Genomic DNA, 18,582 nt, shown 5'->3' on the forward strand with positions numbered 1-18,582 from the left:
CAAGACATCATTTTCTTTAATATTTGTTGTACAGTAAATATAAGATCTGTTCTGCAGTGCAGTTTAGACTAGTCCAGTTTGAAAACATTAAAAATTAAAATACATCGCTCTGTTTCTTTAAGGAGTTGCTTGCTATCAAGAAAAGGTCAAAGGTTGAACCCCTGAAATGTTAAAGGTGAACATGTTGTGCGTCAGAGAGAGAGTTTAGAAAGTAAAGGTCACATTCATCCGTGTGTGTTAGAGAGAGATATCAATGTACAGAGACACACTGGACTGAGGGATTCAATGTTAGCTTCATCTTCAGTCATTTCTGATAGCAAACTCACAAATAATTTCTAACTTGCTTAGAGATGCAAGACACAAAGTATGAATGAAATATGTTTTTATGGCACTTTTTACATGAACAAATATATCATGAAATTCTTTCAGTTTTCCAGAAAAGAAGGTTTTTTTTTTTTTTGTTGAGGGCTCAAGCATTTAAGGCACTTTCTCATTATTGGCTGCAAAATTACAAAATAAGAAATGTTAAAAAATACTTTGCGAGAGTGTAGGACTTTAAAATAGGACAAACTTCCTTTACAATGCTTTTTACCCCAAATAAAATGTTATCTACTGATAATTTACAACATTTAGACACTCTTATGGAGTTATTGAAACACAACTAAAACAGCCATAATGGACATTTACATGTGTTCTGGATGATTCTGTAGGCAGGTGATGAACTCTTTGACCGGATGAGTATGGAAACAGATCTGATAAACCGCATTAAACAAGGGAAACCTGTAGAGAAACAGAACATCAACAATACAAAAGAGACAGAAATGCTTTCTATACTGTGAAAAACCTAAGGATAGTTACTTTTCCACTAGGTTTTTGTGTTTGAGGATCCGATGAACTTCTGCTGCGGTTGCCGGACCTTGAAGTTTCTGGCCGTTCAGCATTTCCTTCTCAAGCTCCTCGATAGACTGACAACGAACAGAAATATTTAATGATGCAAATGAACAGTAAGGTAACATTTAAACCTGAGGATCAAACATACTTTTCCTGTTTTAGCGAACGCTTCTCCGATTTTGCGGTTACGTCCTCCGTAGCAGGTGGTGATGAGGTCGGCGACACCACAGCTCTCCAGAAACGTGGCGGGAGAAACCGGACTGGCTGTGCAGAATAACCGAGCGAATGCGATCATCTCCATCAAACCCAGGCGGATCACAGCGGCCTTGGTGTTGTCCCCGAAGTTTAGACCATCACAGAAACCAGCGCCCACAGCGACAATGTTCTACAATTAACACACATCAATAAAACAATAATTTCTCGACTTCAACCTGGCTAAATGCTCCAGGAACAGTAGTAAAAGGAATGGATGAACGTTTACCTTTAACGCTCCACAGATCTCCACAACATCAGCCTCCTCCACCACCGTCACACGGAAGTTTTGTGTTTGCATCAGTTCCTTCAGCAGCGGCCCGTGAGCTTTGCTTTTACACCCTGAAAACAAGGTTATTTTTTTATTTTTTAAAAAAGTGGCTGATTACATATATACTACAGTTATAGTTATAGTACCATATTTTGACACATTGTCCTTCTCTATCATTACCATAACACAATTTTAAAAGTCATTTCAGCAAAATCTTTGGGTCTTGTCATGGTAATGACGAAAATCTGTAAAATGTGAATGATTGTCAATTTTAAATAGCCTACCTATGTAGACTAAAACACATATGTTTGTATATAAAATGTTTTGAAATAAAAATATCTGGTCAAAATGATATCCAACATTTAATATGTCTATATTATGGAGCCCCTAAAGTGACATGGTGATGTCTAAAGAGACGGGAGAAAAAAAAATGCAATGCTTTTGTGTTCCCCCGAGAAACTTTGCATTCGCTCGCAAAACCTCTGAGTTCCTCCGAGAAACTTTTTACGTTCGCTTGCAAAAACCTTCGTGTTCTTCCGAAAACTTTGCGTTCGCTCACAAAACCTTTGCGTCCCCTCGCAAAACCTTTGTGTTCCCCCGAGAAACTTTGCATTCGCTCGCAAAACCTTTGTGTTCCCCCGAGAAACTTTGCATTCACTCGCAAAACCTTTGTGTTCCTCCGAGAAACTTTGCATTCGCTCGCAAAACCTTTGTGTTCCTCCGAGAAACTTTGCATTCGCTCGCAAAACCTTTGTGTTCCCCCGAGAAACTTTGCATTCACTCGCAAAACCTTTGTGTTCCTCCGAGAAATTTTTGTGTTATTTTCAGGTAAACGCAAAGTTTCTCGGGGGAATCCAAAACATCTGCAAGAGAACTCAATTTTTCCTCCCATCTTGTATTGGGGGTGTCATTCATATTATATAAAACATTTGAATATTAAATAATCAAGAAAAAAATATATACATATATTATTAACAGCGTAAGAGCTACAGTCAATGTTACCATTTCTGTGTACTTACCGATGGTAGTTTCACAGAATTTCTCGTCAGCGACCTCATTGGCCAGATTGGCTCCCATCAGCACGGTCATGGTGATGCCTAGTTTTTCACTAATGACATCAGAGATCAGTTTCAGCCCGTCAGGACCCTCATCCACACCCTTACGAAACACACACAGTGATATTGCAGCGCTGTAGGTCCACAACCACATACAAACTCAAAGTAAACTTCATAGAGTAAGAAATGCATATAAGAAAACTCACCTTTATGAGGGACATTCCCACAGCGTCTGTCTTGATGTGACCCTTGATGGTCTCACAGACTCGGGCCACAAACTGGTGTGGGATGACAAAGATGAGGATATCTGCGCCCTTGACTGCATCCAACAGCTCTGGAACCGCCACCTGAAGAATTTATCACTGGGCTTATTAAACTTTTCTTCATCAAGACTACTTTTGTGCTTGATTTTTTCCATTAGTTTCAAGTTTGTTGCAAAGAGATGCTTCTTTTATATCATAACTTATCATGCAGCTTCACTGTATAATTGGCAAATTTCCAGAGAAGTACTAAATTATCCACCAATCGGAGTCATTGTTGAAATGGAAATGGAAATGGAAATAATGGCAGAGTTCAAGGATTTTGGAGACGCTTTGCATTCTCACCACATTGGGTGGCAGCTTGTGTCCAGGCAGGTATTTGACGTTCTCGTGTTCGGTGTTGATGATTTCGGTAAGTTTGCGTCCGTTGATCAACTCCTCAAACACCCACATGTTCACCGTGCTGTCAAACGTGTTGTATTTTGCTGCATTGGCGCCCACTATCTTGGCAATGGCAGAACCCCTGAGGAAATGAAAGACCTTTGCTTTAACATTACAGATAAACTGTAATGGATAAGCTAGCGCTCAATACTGATGCTGGATCTGTAATGACAGCTGCACGTCTACTGAGGGCTTCATTAACAGAAAAATTACTGTAACACATTCTCTAAAACCACAGAACAGCTCTTAACTTTGTTGCAACAGGTGTCAGGTGCTGAAATGGTAAACATTATTGTATTATTTACCATTGTTTTTTGGGAACTACTATTATAGTCAGGGCCGGTTCTAGACATTAGGAGGCCCTAGGCAAAATTCATGTTGGAGGCCCCCCACCCCCAATAAAAAAAACACTTGAAACAAATATGATTCCTAACCTTTTTATTTATACAACATTTCATTTTAAAAGCAGTATATTTTTACTTACACAGTACATAAGTTTGGACACATTACTATTTTTAATGTTTTTGAAAGAAGTCTCTTATGCTCATCAAGCCTGGATTTATTTGATCAAAAATACAGAAAAATAATATAGTGAAATATTATTAAAATTTAAAATAATGGTTTTCTATTTTACTATACTTTATATTTCTGTGATGCAAAGCTGAATTTAGTGTCACGTGATCCTTCAGAAAACTTTATAATATTCTGATTTATTATCAAATGTTAGAAATGGTGCTTAAAGGAGAAGTTCACTTTTAAAATGAAAATTCTGTCATCATATACTCACCCTCATGTTGTTTCAAACCTGTATGAATTTCTTTCTTCTGCTGAACACAAAGGAAGATATTTAGAAGAATGTCAGTAACCAGACAGTTTTTGGGTCCCATTGACTTCCATAGTAGGAAAAAAATATACTATGGAAGTCAATGGGACCCAAAAACTGTCTGGTTACTGACATTCTTCTAAATATCTTCCTTTGTGTTCAGCAGAAGAAAGAAATTTATACAGGTTTGAAACAACATGACGGTGAGTATATGATGACAGAATTTTCATTTTAAAAGTGAACTTCTCCTTTAATATTTATTTTATAACCTGTGATACTTTTTTTCAGGATTTTTGATTATTAAAAAGTGGTTTTAAAAAAGTCTTCACTATCACTTTTTATGTTTAACACATCCTTGCTGAATATTCCTGTTTTTTTCTGTATTTTTGATCAAATAAATGCAGGCTTGTAGAGCATAATAATAAACTTCTTTCAAAAACATTAAAAATAGTAATGGGTCCAGACTTTTACCGGTAGGCTACTGTATGTACATATTAATCAAACTTTATCTAAGGTAATCTCTTTTTTGTTTAATGAAGATGTTATTGTTGTTGTTGTTATTTTGCTGTTTTATTCAATTTATTCACAGTTCCAGAATCCCACTTCAGTAGATGAGCATAAGTGCTTTTATATTGCATTGCTACCTTAAATATGCTATACACAAATCAAGTGGAAGAGAAAGACACGATCGCTACTGAGCAGAAAAAAAAATATAAACTGATATTATTGGCGTAATGTCAGGGTATAATCTAATCATCAGCAGAATTTAGAAGATAGACCCATAGATATGAGATCCTTTATTTGAAACATTTAAAAATGTTGTAGTGTGTTGGCTTTTTAACTTAGAATACAGACGTCTTGTCTTTTAATTTTGTAGCTTTTTTACTAGTCAGCTCCCGACGCGATGTTATTCATTGTACGCGCAAATTCAAAGCGTCGCGTCTGGGCACGTTAATGACGCTCGCGCTCTTTTAAACTCGTAATAAAGCGGTGAATGATTTTTCCAGAAATGACGCTGATCTACAGTACAAGTTTATATTTAGAATACATTGCAATCACTCCAAAATAGATGACGACAACTCACACACCTGCATTATGAGCTGTGCTTCTTTGTGTGCTTATTAGGCTTTTGCCTCGCAGCACCTGATGGATGCGTACGTTACACATACTTTCAGAAGCCGGCACCCGCTTTGTAACGGACACATTCATTTGGTTTAACTGCAGTAATGTAACAGTCTATGGTTAAGATAAACATCGTCACTATTTTTAGGTAATTAATAAATATTGAAATAAATTGTAGATGGGACATTTGTATTTTTTTTTCTTTTTTTTTCTGTCCCTCTGTCTGGGCCCCATCCCGCCAATCGGGCCCTAGGCACGTGCCTAGTTTGCCTTTGCGTTAATCCGGCTCTGATTATAGTAATACCATAGTATTCAAAAAAATTATAATTTATGGCTGCAATAAAAAAAAAAAAAAAAAAACTAGCACTGGAAGAATGAAATCATGCAATTAAGATACTAATTATGGATAATAATAATACAGTGCATATCCTATTATAGCTTTGCTTCAGTAATCTGCAAGGCCAACAGGCTGAAGTTTATGGGTCAGAAAAATAAAACTGCTGCCTTTTCTTTTGCTTTACTGGACACCGGGTCAATCATTACTCAGCAAATATTGCCTCAGCAAAGTACAGCAAGCCAAACAATGCACATTGTGGATATTATACAATAACTACATTATAGCCTATATAAAACTATATATTATTAGTCTATAATATAATTCTCGAAATCTAAAGTCCAAGATGACATCTCTGCTAATAATATTACTGAAATATTACGTTAAGTGTTCCTGGTTTAAACACTTGATATACGCCGAGAGAAGCCCTGTAACATATAGCCTACCGCATTTAATAAACTTCCTAAAATAGAAATAAAAACAGGCTGCTTACAAATATTCTTCAGCCAAAAACCCCCCCAGTAGGTTTGCACTTTGCATTATTACTGTAAAACACGAAACAGCAAAAGACAGTGTAAAACAATCACGCAGTGTAATGTCACGCACCAGTTGCCAGAGCCGATAATGCAGAGTTTCTTGGCCGCCATTCTGCGCGTCTGCCCCGGCTGAAGGACTTCGGTGTGTTTGAGAGCCGCTGACGGACCGGAGCGAATCCTGTGGGCGCGCTTTTAAATAGCCCGTGAACGCGCCTCACTCCCCTTAACGCGCATTGGCTCATTTCTTCTCATACATCAAGGCAGGACTGACCAAAAGATCCGATGATTTATCATTATTAAACTATTATCAATCGTATTGGTTGGGAATTTCGCAGGTTTTTAAATGAGGTTAAGGTTAAAACCTGGATAAGACTTGAAACTGCAAAGGTTAAGCTAATTATCTATTACACAAGAAACGTGTCAACAGCGTTTGTTAACATTTTCGTAATCTCAAAACTCGATTAAAACGTGACCTCGCACAAATCAGACACTCGCGAGACTCCTGAGGTAAACACAGCAACATTTCGACGAGACGCAAGTAGGCATATTATCATTAATAACTGCTGTATTTTATAATCAAAATAGATATGTTTCCTTTTAAAGACTATATTGGACATGTTTGTGGTGAAATGTTTCAGAAATGTAAGATTCAGGGGCGCCAAAAGTTCCTCAGTGGATATTAGCAATTGCTAAAAGTTTGACTATAACATCGACAGATGAAATATAGACATCATTTTAGTAATTGATTTACTTTAGCTGAATGACATCACAATTTTTGAATTCAAAAGGTCTTTAGGGTACCAAAAGACAAAGCTCCTATATTATAAATCATATTTAATTTTGTATATTGCATCACCTCAGGAAAAAGATCGAGAGTGCAGCGAATTACACTTGACACTGATGTGAGCATCAATACAAGATAATCTTTATTATAACACATATGGCTAATAGAGAAATACAACATTTGGTCCTTTAAAGAAAATAACGAAAAACAAGATTGTAAAGATATAAAAATCAAAGCAAATGCATGACTTTAGGAAAAAACAACAAAATATAGTTAAAACTTAAACTACAAAAAATGTTAAAGTCTTTAGCACTTGACTTCTAAATGCTTTGAATTACTTGAGTGGAAGAACCCATGGCCTATTTGCAGCGCATCTATGAAATATTAAAACACTTGACAGTTTTCCCAGACATGTTATGTGGGTTGCCATGGCCAGTTAGTACTTGCATTGGCAGGTTTTTCATGTTCTTTCAGACTGACTATAGTGATAAAAATAAATCAAAATCAACCATTAAACCATAAAGGCAATTCTCCAAATATATTAATACATATCACAGAGAGGTTGGAGTGGAAGTACTTTACAGTTCAGGACGAAGCTTGTGACCGAAAGATCTATAATCATACAGGTCAATCAGCAGTACATCTAATCTTGTGAATCTAAAACGACTATTAAACAGATGAGTTCTGAAAAAGTCTTATTTACTGAGCATTGCAGAAAACGTTAATCAGTGAGCCTTCAACGCCAACGGACATGTTCAAGGAACTTCCTTTGAATAATTCACAAAGCTGAGGTACTAAACTACATCATTATCCGTCATCTATGCTTAACTAGACTAGATCTTCATTAAGTTCATATCATGAGAACATTAAAATAATCAAAGACAATATCGATAATTTTGAAAATAACAAACAACGACCCCTCCAAAAAGTAACTGTTCTTGATTTGCTAATAAGGACAGCGGAAAATGGGCTCAGACATTAGCATGTCTAAGAGCAAACGCATGACTTCTGTTTGGAACTTAGTTATGTTATTAATAAAAAATATCCAACAAAGTCTGTCAGTTTGGTCAGAAAACTACATTTTCCAAAATGACAGCATTTCAAATCGGGTAAAAGCAAGGGTGACAGCACAATTTCAAGGGGTGTTAGTTCAGAGTCACAACAAAAATAAGGTAATTTCTGTATGAGGGGTCATTCCTGGGCAGCTACAGCAGGACAGCACAAGATAAACTGTAATATAACTGTAGTGATCAGCATCTGCAGTACAGAGCAGCAGGAAATTCACTACCCAGAAACCCCTCCGGTCCTGTGTCGTAGCAGCCGGAAGCTTGCTTATGTGTTTCGAATGCCAAGAGCCTGTTCCAGCTCCTGTCTCCTTTGCTGAACCTGAGAGAATGAGATTATGTGAGAAATGTTAATAAAAGGAGAGTGATGTTTCATGTAACCTTTGAGATTTCAAACAATATTTCACAGTGGCTAAATACGAAAACTGCATCGTAAAGCGTCACCTTTGAATAGAAATAACGGCACACGGCCTCCTGAGCCCAAGGCTGGAAGTAGAACTCGGCTCTCCTCTCCTCCTCCGGGTTTCCTACCACATCCGTCATCGTCTGCAGGAACACAGAATTCAGACATCAGCAGAATAAGATGCAGCGGTTACTGATTAATGACTTTTGTCTGGAGTAACCGACTTTCAGAAACTTGTCGCAATATTCAATCCCTAGGAAATACATGCAACTGCTTTCCAACAGATGGTGCATTTTTAGACTGATAAATTGCGCTTGAGCAAATGGATCCAAGCTTTATTTTCCCTAGCCTTTTAGAAATTCAGCATCCCATACAATTGCCTCTGAAACACCTTCCCAACCCCCAAAGTCATTACAAGTCCAGTCAGTCCACTAACCAACACTGAGCTGAGCAAACACACAGATGGAGAAAGACCACAGCTCCGGGCGAAGGTTAAACAACCTCTTCCGACTAGCAAATTTAGCATTTATGAATGTATGAATTAAACTGGAACTTCCAACTTCATGTCCACAAAAGCATGGTATTATCATACTACCAGGACCAAAAAAGTATGGTAATATGAAGCGCACAGTATTTGTTCTCACCTTCAAGTCTCTGCACTGCGACTGGAGCCAGTCATTGATGAAGCCCTGCGGGTCTCGTGCGAAGCTCAACATGAACTCCCTTTGAGTCTTCAGCTGGTTAATAGTTTCGATGGTCTCATGGATCTGAGGGAACAAGCAAACATCTGTGAGGGATCACATTTAACATTTTAATTAAACAACAGTTCTGCTTCACTACTTTGGATGTGTAGTCTAATGTGAACTTTGTTATTGAACGGCAGTATAAGAGCAATCACATTCAATCTTGCCTAACATCGAGGTTTTATTGTAGTCTGATCTTTCATCAACACAAAATGTCACAGAACACAAAGTTCAACCACTGACTGTGAAGGACAGAGATTTAGACGGTTGCAAACTGACTGGTGAGCAAACTGGGTCAAAGGGGAACAACAACAAAAAAGGCCAATGCATGTGCGAAAGTTCACAGCACAATTTAGTCAAATCCGATAAGAAATCAAAGCTTATAGACACTAGTGGTTACCAATGCCTGATACCTGTATTTATAGAGCAAGGCGACCAATATCATTCCAATATATAACGCAAATTCTTGATAGCATAATTGGCAAAAAAAATAAAATAATTTAAACGAATCAAAATGTATTAGAATATTTGAAATCAGAAAAATCAACATTAAAACTCTACATGAATGTTGGGCTGTATAAACTTTCAAAGAGGAAATTAAAGGAAGTGAACTTTCACTCACAGCGAATTTATCTTACTGACTGAACCAATTCACAATCGCTCAAGCTGAAAACCATGATTACATCAAGCATGGAGTAACCGTGGCAACAATGTAACCACGGTGAGTCCGGTTGCTGTCCCTGAAGTGGATACTAGACTACTAAAGACTCGGCAAACAGAGAGGGATATTAAAATGAAACATGACAGAGCTGATGGAAACCAGGATTGTTTATCCTGGACCACTCCCTGTATTTTATCCGCTCGAAAACATTCAGACCTGCGTGTTGCCAAGAGTCACTTTGATATGCAGCAGACAAGCACAGGATGTGCCACAAAGCAACAGCGCTGATCTTCAGAGTGAACGAGAACAGAAGCGGTCTCCCCTGTGCCGAACACTTTGAGGAATGTTTATCCAACCAGAACAAAGACCTAACTTTGGCTTTCGGCCACATGCGAAACTTTCGTACCTTGTTGTCGAGGCCTGCGATCTCCTGCTGACTGGCAGTGGACAGCAGGAAAGAATTCATCTGGGTCTTCAGGGTGTCGTCCACCTCCACGTCTATATCGTAGCACGCCGTCTTCTTCTGGTCGTTGGGATCCACGCTGAGACACAAACGGATGTTCAGACGTTGCATCACAGATGAGGAAGCAGCAATGATTTTGAGTAACATAACATTGCCGGCTGTTACCTTATGACATGGTTGATGATGATTGGCTCGGGGGGCATCAGTAGTGCATGCAGCCGCTGAGGGATCTCAGAGAACTTCATCCTCTGGGTTTCAAAGATCTGAAAATGAGGAGAACCAGCAATTATTGGGTTTCAAAGATCTAGAACGAGGAGAAATTACAATTATTGGGTCTAAAAGATCTAGGAGGAGGACAACCAAGTATTAACAATATTTCAATAACTATTCTAAAGATCTAGACCACGGAAAACCTAAACTATCTAGGAGGAGAACCAACAATTACCAGGTTCAAAGATCTAGAATGAGAAGAACTGACAGTTATTCTTTAGAAACTGTTCGAAAGCCATCGGGATCAGAAATTCATCTTTCTTTCGATTCATGACTATTCAGTGCTACAGAAAAGACAACACACTTTAATAACTGACAAATGTGACAATAAAAAGGTCATCCTCTACATTTAAAAGAACTAGAAGAACCAACAATTATTCCTTAAAATAGATTTGAAGCATCAGGATTGCTGATACTATACTGGTTAGAGGCATTTATACAACTTAATCCAATCAAACGCATATAGAACAAAAAATACTTAAGTTCCACTGCAAACAACTAGCTTTTATACAACTTTCTGAAGTCATACAAAATGTAACTATTTGGAGCTTTCCATTGGCTCAGATGGTCAATTTTCCTAAGAGGGCATTTCCAGTACAAGACTACATTCAGCAACTCACATGATGTTACTGTCATCAAATGGCCTATAATTACATTGTTAAAAGCATCAAAAGACAAACTCCACAGTCTTTATTACCTGCTGGAGGTATTTGTCACAGTTGATGAACTCTCGTTCATGAGGGTCCTGGAGTTTGTGGGTCTTCACGTACTGCCACAGAGCCTGAATGATCACGGGTCGGGTCTGAGTGTGGATCCCCAGCAACCGGGCCAGCCTGGGGTCCAACTTAAACTGAGGGGGCTTGAAAGAGATTGATTTGTCCCATTAGTCACATTCACTCAAAATACTTCTGAATGAAAAGGAAATCTAAAGAAAATATCATCCTGTAGAGACATTTATCAATGTGGGGTGGCACCACCTGCTGGTGGTTTCTCAGGATCAACAAGGGTGTGTTTGGAATAGCATACTTAGTACACAGTACGTGTCTGTCATCACCTGGTAGTCCAGCATGAGCAGTACAGTACAGCGGACCCCAACATCTCCGGGCCTCTTCACCTGAAATCCGTCGGTCTCCTGAGTCGTGGCTGTTCGGTGCCACTGAAATCAAGACAAAGACACGTCAATAACTGACAGTTGGCACAAAAGTGACAACAAATAGGATCTAGTGGACAGTAAATCAGTGCACTAAGTACTACAGTTGAGAAATGCACTATTCTGCCTCTCACCTCCACCAAATGATTGTCAGGTCCATATAAGTCTTTGTCCAACTCGATCACTAAAGACTTGAAAAAAGAAGAAAACTTCCTCTTCTGCTTGGTGGCTTCATACTTGGACACAGCAGTCTGAGGAGGAGAAATAAACATTAAGAGTTTTCAGAAATAACCTTGTACTTCTACAATGTCAATAAAGAGCCTCGCTTACGTCTTCAAGAAGTCGTCCCTCCACACGCAGCTCCCAAGATGCAACGGTACCCTCGCCGTCCTCTGCATCCGGTTTGGCAGGATTGAAGGTGTTGGAAATAAATATCCGTAGTTTTCTTTTTTGCTGCACAGAACAAACAGATGTTGAGTGACACCTTTCAATCAAATGTAGTTCAAGCACATAAATGATGGAAGCACAGCCGCATTTTTTGTTCTTCTAAAGGAGTCAAAAGACCTAAATATATCCAGAACAACGGTGGTAAATAATCTGCATGTACCTTGATGGGTCTCTTGAGAGCTTCTTGAATATCGAGTCGTTTGCGCATGATGGTCTGGTCAAGCTTCCTCTCAAACGCCAGCAGGTCCATGTACGCCTGAGACTCAGGAACAAGTTCTCTGATCTAAAATCAAGCCAAAGAGAAAATCAGCATGATCTAAAACAGCTTTTTAAACCACATCGAGCTGTTTATCAGTTATTCCACAATTTCTTATTGCAATCTGATGCAAAGGTTTTTTTCTTATTTGCATGGAAAGAAAAAGTATACAGGAAAAAAAAAAAGCAAGCCAGATGAGTTTTGCAAACAACCTGGTAGGGCTGGGTATTGTTCGAAATCTTTCGATCCGTTTTTCGATACCAATTTTATGAAATCCATTTAAACAAGATTACATAACACATTACCTCAGAAAAACTTTGGTTTTATTTTTTCAGTTTGACTCATGCTCCTTAGCCAGTGCACAAAGGAACAAAAAAAGCACAAAGGAACAAAAAATGTTTTATAAAGAGCTCATGCTCACCAAAGCTGAATTTTTTAAAATAAAAAATACAGTAAAACTCTTAATATTGTGAAATAGTATTACAATTTAAAATCTTATTTGAATTTATTTCAAAATGTAATTTATTCCTGTGATGTCAAAAGCTGAATTTTCAAAATCATTACTTGTGTCACATGATCCTTCAGAAATATGAAAACAGTTTGCTGCTATATATTTTTGAAACTATGAAACTTTTTTCATGATTCTTTGATGAATAAAAAATTCAAAAGAACAGCATTTATAAAAAAAAAAAATTCTGACTAACCAACACATTTTTGAACGGCAGTGTACATTCAGTAGGTTATTATTGCAATATAAACACTGTCAGAGTGATCAACAAGGTATCTCTTCATTTACCAGTCAAAGACGGAGCAACTTTCTGCTAGGGCTTCATCATATTTGTCGTGGTACCGGTCTTTGCAGCAATTATTTTACCGCAAATACTGCATCGCACGCTGTTGGCATCGAGCCTGGAGAAATGTACCCACACTTATCCACATCTTTAAGGTATTATGTGTGTGTGCTCGCGTATGAATATGTGCGCGGAGAGTTTGTGTGTGTGTGCTCGCGTCTCATTGAGTATGTGCACGAGTTTGTGGGTGCGCTCGTGTCTCATAAGTATGCGCGTGGAGAGTTTGTGCGTGCGCGCGCGCGTCTCATATGAGTATGTGCGTGGACAGTTTGTGTGCGCGCGTCTCATATGAGTATGTGCACGGAGAGTTCCGCGCGTCTCGTGTCGTGTGTGTAGATGTGGCGTGTGGTCATTTTTCGATACTCGATAGTATCGAGGCAATTCGGTCAGTACCTAAAAAGTATCGAACTCGGTACCCAGCCCTACAACCTGGTGTTTATCAAGCACTTGTACTGCACAAATTATGCCACTAGTTTTACATTTTGAATGGTGTAAGACCATTCAGACTTATTAGATGAGTTAAAAATAACAGATTTCATGGCTACTTACTCTTTGAGGTAGGATTTTATCTGCCATTTTCTTCTTCTTGGCACTAGAATGAAAAACAGCACCATTAGGAAGAGCAATGAGTGCAATTAAGCACTTCAAGTGATTTCAGTTACTTACTAACAAAATCATTAGGTTTAATTCATCAATTGAGGTGTTAACTGGACTTACTGTTGGTTGCGATTCTGTTGCTGGACCTGCTGGATCTGATTTGGCGCCGGTCGCTTGCGGGACGGGTCCATGACTGGCATGCCGGGGCGGGACACAGGACTGGCCCCGTAACCTGGAGGCCCCATGGAGGGTCCCTGAGGGGTCATACGGTTGGCTGGAGGCATTCCTGGTCTCTGCAAATGTAGGAATGAAGGATAGTTATCCAAATGGGCGCAGACCAAGAAATGCTATTTCAATGTAATTTCACTTGAATGTTATACAAGTGGATTTTGTATTGGGGTAACAACGGGAAACCCTTATGTGAAAATGCAGCATTTCTCATTTCTTCTCTCAGACGGTTCACCTCTTGTTGTAAATGTCAAGAGCAGAACACTGGAGTCTATTTATGCTGGAAAAGGGCACTTAAAAGTGCACAAGCTGTCGAGTCCATTTTTGGACAATTTATCAAGTGCAGATTAAAATGCTCATATCATTCCTCTGCAATGTGTTTATTCCTTTAACCCTTTATGGCACTGCTTTGCTGTATGGCAAACAATTAATTTATACTAATTTCCTTGTTATTCAGAAAAATATACAACATATTGCACCATGGGAATTAAAAGGCAGGCCTTAAGGTAGCCAATGATGTGCTGTTTTTAAGTCACATGACATTTAAATGTCCCTCCAAAACTCTCTTTCCCACCGTCACCCTCATCACCTGTTGAAGTGCTCCAAAAACTGCTCTATTAACCTCATTTCTAAACATCTCTTCTCAAGGGGGATTTTTATAGCATATTTGATAAGAAAATTGAGAAAATATAATTTTTTCCATATGGCAACTCCGTACCACAGTGGAATTGCAGTAATGTATGTCCCCATTGGGATTTTTTATAGATTGCAGCATTAACAATATGATCGCCGTTAATTATTTCTTTGAAGTGTTTATTGTAGTAAAGTTGTATTTATATATAAATAACAAATTGATTTCTTCTTTTCAGAAAATTAATACAGCAATATTTTACGGGAAGGGCAATGATAAGAGTGCAGAGTAAGCTCTTCTATGTGACGAGAGTGAGGATGAGTTAGCCAAATGATTGGGAATGATAGGAATCTACTTATTTTTGGTTTGCTTATTCTCCATATATATATATATATATATATATATATATATATATATATATATATATATATATATATATATATATATATATTTATTTATTTATTTTTTAAAGAAAAACAACTTTTTTTGACCATTTTCCATTGTGGAACAGAGTTGCCATATGGCAATGTTTCCCAAAAAATAATTTTTGATTTGTATGATTGGAGCAATTTCATGTAATAGAAACTTGTTTGAAAAAAGATTTCATGGTTAGAACATAATGCATACCATAGAGGGTTAAGTGAATCAGCAAACAACCTTGAATCTCAACTCAAACATGTGGAGAATGCATATTGCAAAAAATTTAATTGTGGGAAAAATGAGAAAAATAACCTATGTTTTTCTCCAAAGTATTCAAGGTTTTACTGAAGGACGTACACAAACAAGAAAAACAGCAAAACAAAACCTTCCATCCTTGAATGCAAGACGCAGTCAGCACAAATTCTCCACATATTTCAAACTAATTGTAAAACCGGCGATTGTTTGTAATTCATGAACAACAAAATACCATTTTAGTGGGCCGAAAAGTAGCTTTAGTCACAATAAAGCAAAATTTGTCAAATAAGTGTCACTAATCACCATACTCTTTATACAGATGGTCAGTGAAGCATAAGATGCTCTTAGGAACATGTTAAATCATGCTGAGAACATGTTCATTCTCAAATTCATGTTCTTTTTTCAATTAAAGTTAGGCTAGTTCACCCTGAAGCCATCCTAGGTGTGTATGACTTTCTTCTTTCAGCCACAACAAAATCGGTGAAAGATATCCTGGCTCTTCCAAGCTTTATTAAGGGAGTGAATGGTATACCTTGATTTTGAAGCCCAAAAAAAGCACATCCATCCATCTTAGAAGTGAGCCTTAGGGATTCATTTTATGGATAGATGTGTTTTGGGCTTCAAAATCAAGGGTAAGTTTCCATTCCCTCCCATTATAAAGCTAGAATATTTTATAATATAATTCTGATTGTGTGCTACTGAAAGAATAAAGTCAAAGGCTACACGTAAGATGGCTTGAGGTTAAGTAAAGTATGGGATAATTTACATGTTTGGGTGAACTATCCCTTTAAATTGTTTGCTGATGGTATATTAAAAAAACAAAGGTATTCAGCTGGAAAAACGCAAAACAGAAACATTTCCACGGGTCGTCTCATGCACACAGCATGCATAAATCATATATAATGTATATTAACATCAACATAAACACACTGGCCATCAATGCAGCGAAACCCATCTGGATGATGCTCTTGTAGGCCCAACCAACACACAATCCCCAGTATTTATGCGGAGACTCTCCTTACATCATCAAAATCAAATGATGAGAGCTTTTCTTTTTGTACATTTGAAATTAAACTTACAAAAATAATCTCATCTGGTTTATTAATCGGAGGCATATGAAGTTCGATGCTTTGCAGTGACCTATCACTGCGCGCGCGCAAATCAATACAAAATATTCTGATTTGCACACTTTTAATTAATTTCAAAAGATTCAGAATGTTTGGTGCATTGAATAAACACACGAACCCGGCATGCAAACATTAAAACAAAACCCCTCCGTTTAGGTTCGGCTGCTTCTTTGTTCTCCTCGCGCCTTACCGGGTATCCGGGCATCGGGGATCGATACATATGGTTCTGCGGGCCGCCGGGTCCCATCCGTCCTGAGGGCGTTCCGGGACCCATACCGGGCCCTGCACCGGCTACTGGTGGCCCGGGTCCTAATGGGGCTCCGCCGCCTCCGGGTGTCGCAGGCTGAAAACCACTACGCGCCGCCATCTTCTCCGCGAGCCGCAAACAGACAAGAGCACCACCGGTGTGAAGTGAACGAGTATCGCGAGAGTTGAACAGCACCAACGATGAGCATTGACGGAGTCTCGCGAGATGAGAAGTGATCCCGCCTTCTCACTGACGACATCTGAAGAATATTATTTGATCAATATTTCTATTAAAGAAGATAATCATAAAAATGTATTTTATTTATAATATGATTATGTTTATTAATAATAAACATTTTATATTTTATGGATATAGCGGTTAACAGTGAGGAAAGGCTTTAATGTCGACTTATATGGTTTTGTTAAATAATTAAATGGTTTTATAATAGTAAAAATGGTAGTAACCATGTTTTTTTTGGCGGATTGATTATCACTTGTATAACAACAGTTAGTTAGTTTAGCAAAACCACGTTAATTTGTGGTTACCATCTTACAATAACCATGTTTTCGTTTTTTGTGGTAAAACCATGGCTAGCTTTCGTAAGGGAAGTAGGCTCCAAAAACATTGACTCCTGGGTTGTAAGTAATTAAAAACATATAGCCTACAAACTTTATACAACAAAAATGAATAACACAAAAGTGAGCATTTGGCCCAAATGGATGTGTATAAATTCACATTATATCCAAAAGAGGGAGACAAACACCCATAAATAAGGCTTACATGAGCTTACAACAACTCTGATATCAAAATAAAGCATGAACATCATTTTCTTATTACTTGGTGCTTCGTCACGTTGGTCAGCCTCATGCATTTTGGTTGTTATAAATAAAAAACACAACATAAAAACAAAACAGATATAGAGAATTACGAGAAAGGGTCAAAGGTCGCCATCTATGTGTTGACATGAATGAAACATCACACTCTGAATAGTTAAAATGGCCTCTGTCCTCTGCAGTGGGCATCAGAATAAGATTAGATCCAGGTAGAAGTCGAGCATCTCTCTCTTTAAGTCCTTCATTTTGACATTTTGGGCTTTCATCCTAATGCACAGATTTATACACACACAAAGTGGTTCATAAGCACTCACTGCGGTTGATTAAAAGGGTCGAGCAGCTTCCTGTAAGTCACACATCATTGGTCACACACACTCTGATGATATCATTAAACTCTTTCCCATTAGCGCACTCTAAAATCAATTCCTTAATTTGCTGTGCTAATATATGTGTATGAGGTGTGATGCATTACTGGTCAAATGTTTCCATGGAGACTACAGAAAAAAAATGACCTTACATATTTGTAAAATTCCCTAATATTTCTCGTTTCTGGGTATCTTTCAGATCAGTTTATCACGGACACTTGTAAAAGCATGTTTGTCATCATTATGAACGTGAATGTTTCCTTTCGTAGTCGCTTGAAAGGTTTTATTAATTGCATTGTGCCGACAGGAACAAACTCAAGCTCATTTCGTGCAATTAGTTGCAGCACGTATGAACCAGGAACAGAACGTCTGCTTCATCTCATTAGAAAACAAAAAGTTGGCTTTACATTTCAGTCGCCTTCAGTTTATGTTGGAAAAGGTCTTCATTATGCTTATTCTCCCTTCTAATGATAAAAGAGGATGTTTTATTGTCATTGAGCCTTCATATTCGGAGAGAACAAGATATTAGAAAACATTCGCAGGTTTTCTTTGGATGCTGAGAGGGTTTGTACTATATAACATGTGGACTGCATGCTTGCCACCCTTATGATCAACAAACACAAATATGAACATCAAATATACCTCCATATGGCTGTTTAACAGACCATTTATTATCAAGATTCACCAAAATCAAAGTAAATATTTTCGGTTAAAGCTCTCATTTGATTTCAATAAAGGACTGAGTCAAAGCTGTCAACATTTCAGTCAAAAAATGAAGCCATCTCATAAGATATGCAAAATT

General features: G+C 38.0%; 2 protein-coding genes across 2 annotated transcripts; both read right to left on the bottom strand.

Moving 5' to 3' along the window:
- On the bottom strand, nt 1–6,205 carry gpd1b (glycerol-3-phosphate dehydrogenase 1b). The gene is made up of 8 exons (XM_082139303.1): nt 6,056–6,205; nt 3,075–3,252; nt 2,676–2,816; nt 2,434–2,572; nt 1,373–1,485; nt 1,040–1,276; nt 859–965; nt 1–780 (listed from the first exon to the last, which is right to left on the bottom strand). Exons 1-8 carry the CDS (start codon nt 6,094–6,096, stop codon nt 684–686), a joined length of 1,053 nt encoding a protein of 350 aa, XP_081995429.1. The 5' UTR covers nt 6,097–6,205; the 3' UTR covers nt 1–683.
- Nucleotides 6,206–6,888: 683 nt separating this feature from the next.
- On the bottom strand, nt 6,889–16,745 carry smarcd1 (SWI/SNF related BAF chromatin remodeling complex subunit D1). Its single transcript, XM_082139321.1, has 13 exons — nt 16,526–16,745; nt 13,795–13,967; nt 13,627–13,669; nt 12,131–12,253; nt 11,854–11,976; nt 11,658–11,774; nt 11,428–11,529; nt 11,071–11,232; nt 10,269–10,366; nt 10,047–10,182; nt 8,881–9,003; nt 8,278–8,379; nt 6,889–8,155 (listed from the first exon to the last, which is right to left on the bottom strand). The coding sequence occupies exons 1-13, from the start codon at nt 16,700–16,702 to the stop codon at nt 8,102–8,104; spliced, it is 1,533 nt and encodes a 510-aa protein (XP_081995447.1). The 5' UTR covers nt 16,703–16,745; the 3' UTR covers nt 6,889–8,101.
- Between the last annotated feature and the right edge of the window lie 1,837 nt (nt 16,746–18,582).

The sequence above is a fragment of the Leuciscus leuciscus genome, assembly GCF_965113295.1.
Source record: "Leuciscus leuciscus genome assembly, chromosome: 15".
Taxonomy (NCBI): Eukaryota; Metazoa; Chordata; class Actinopteri; order Cypriniformes; family Leuciscidae; genus Leuciscus; species Leuciscus leuciscus.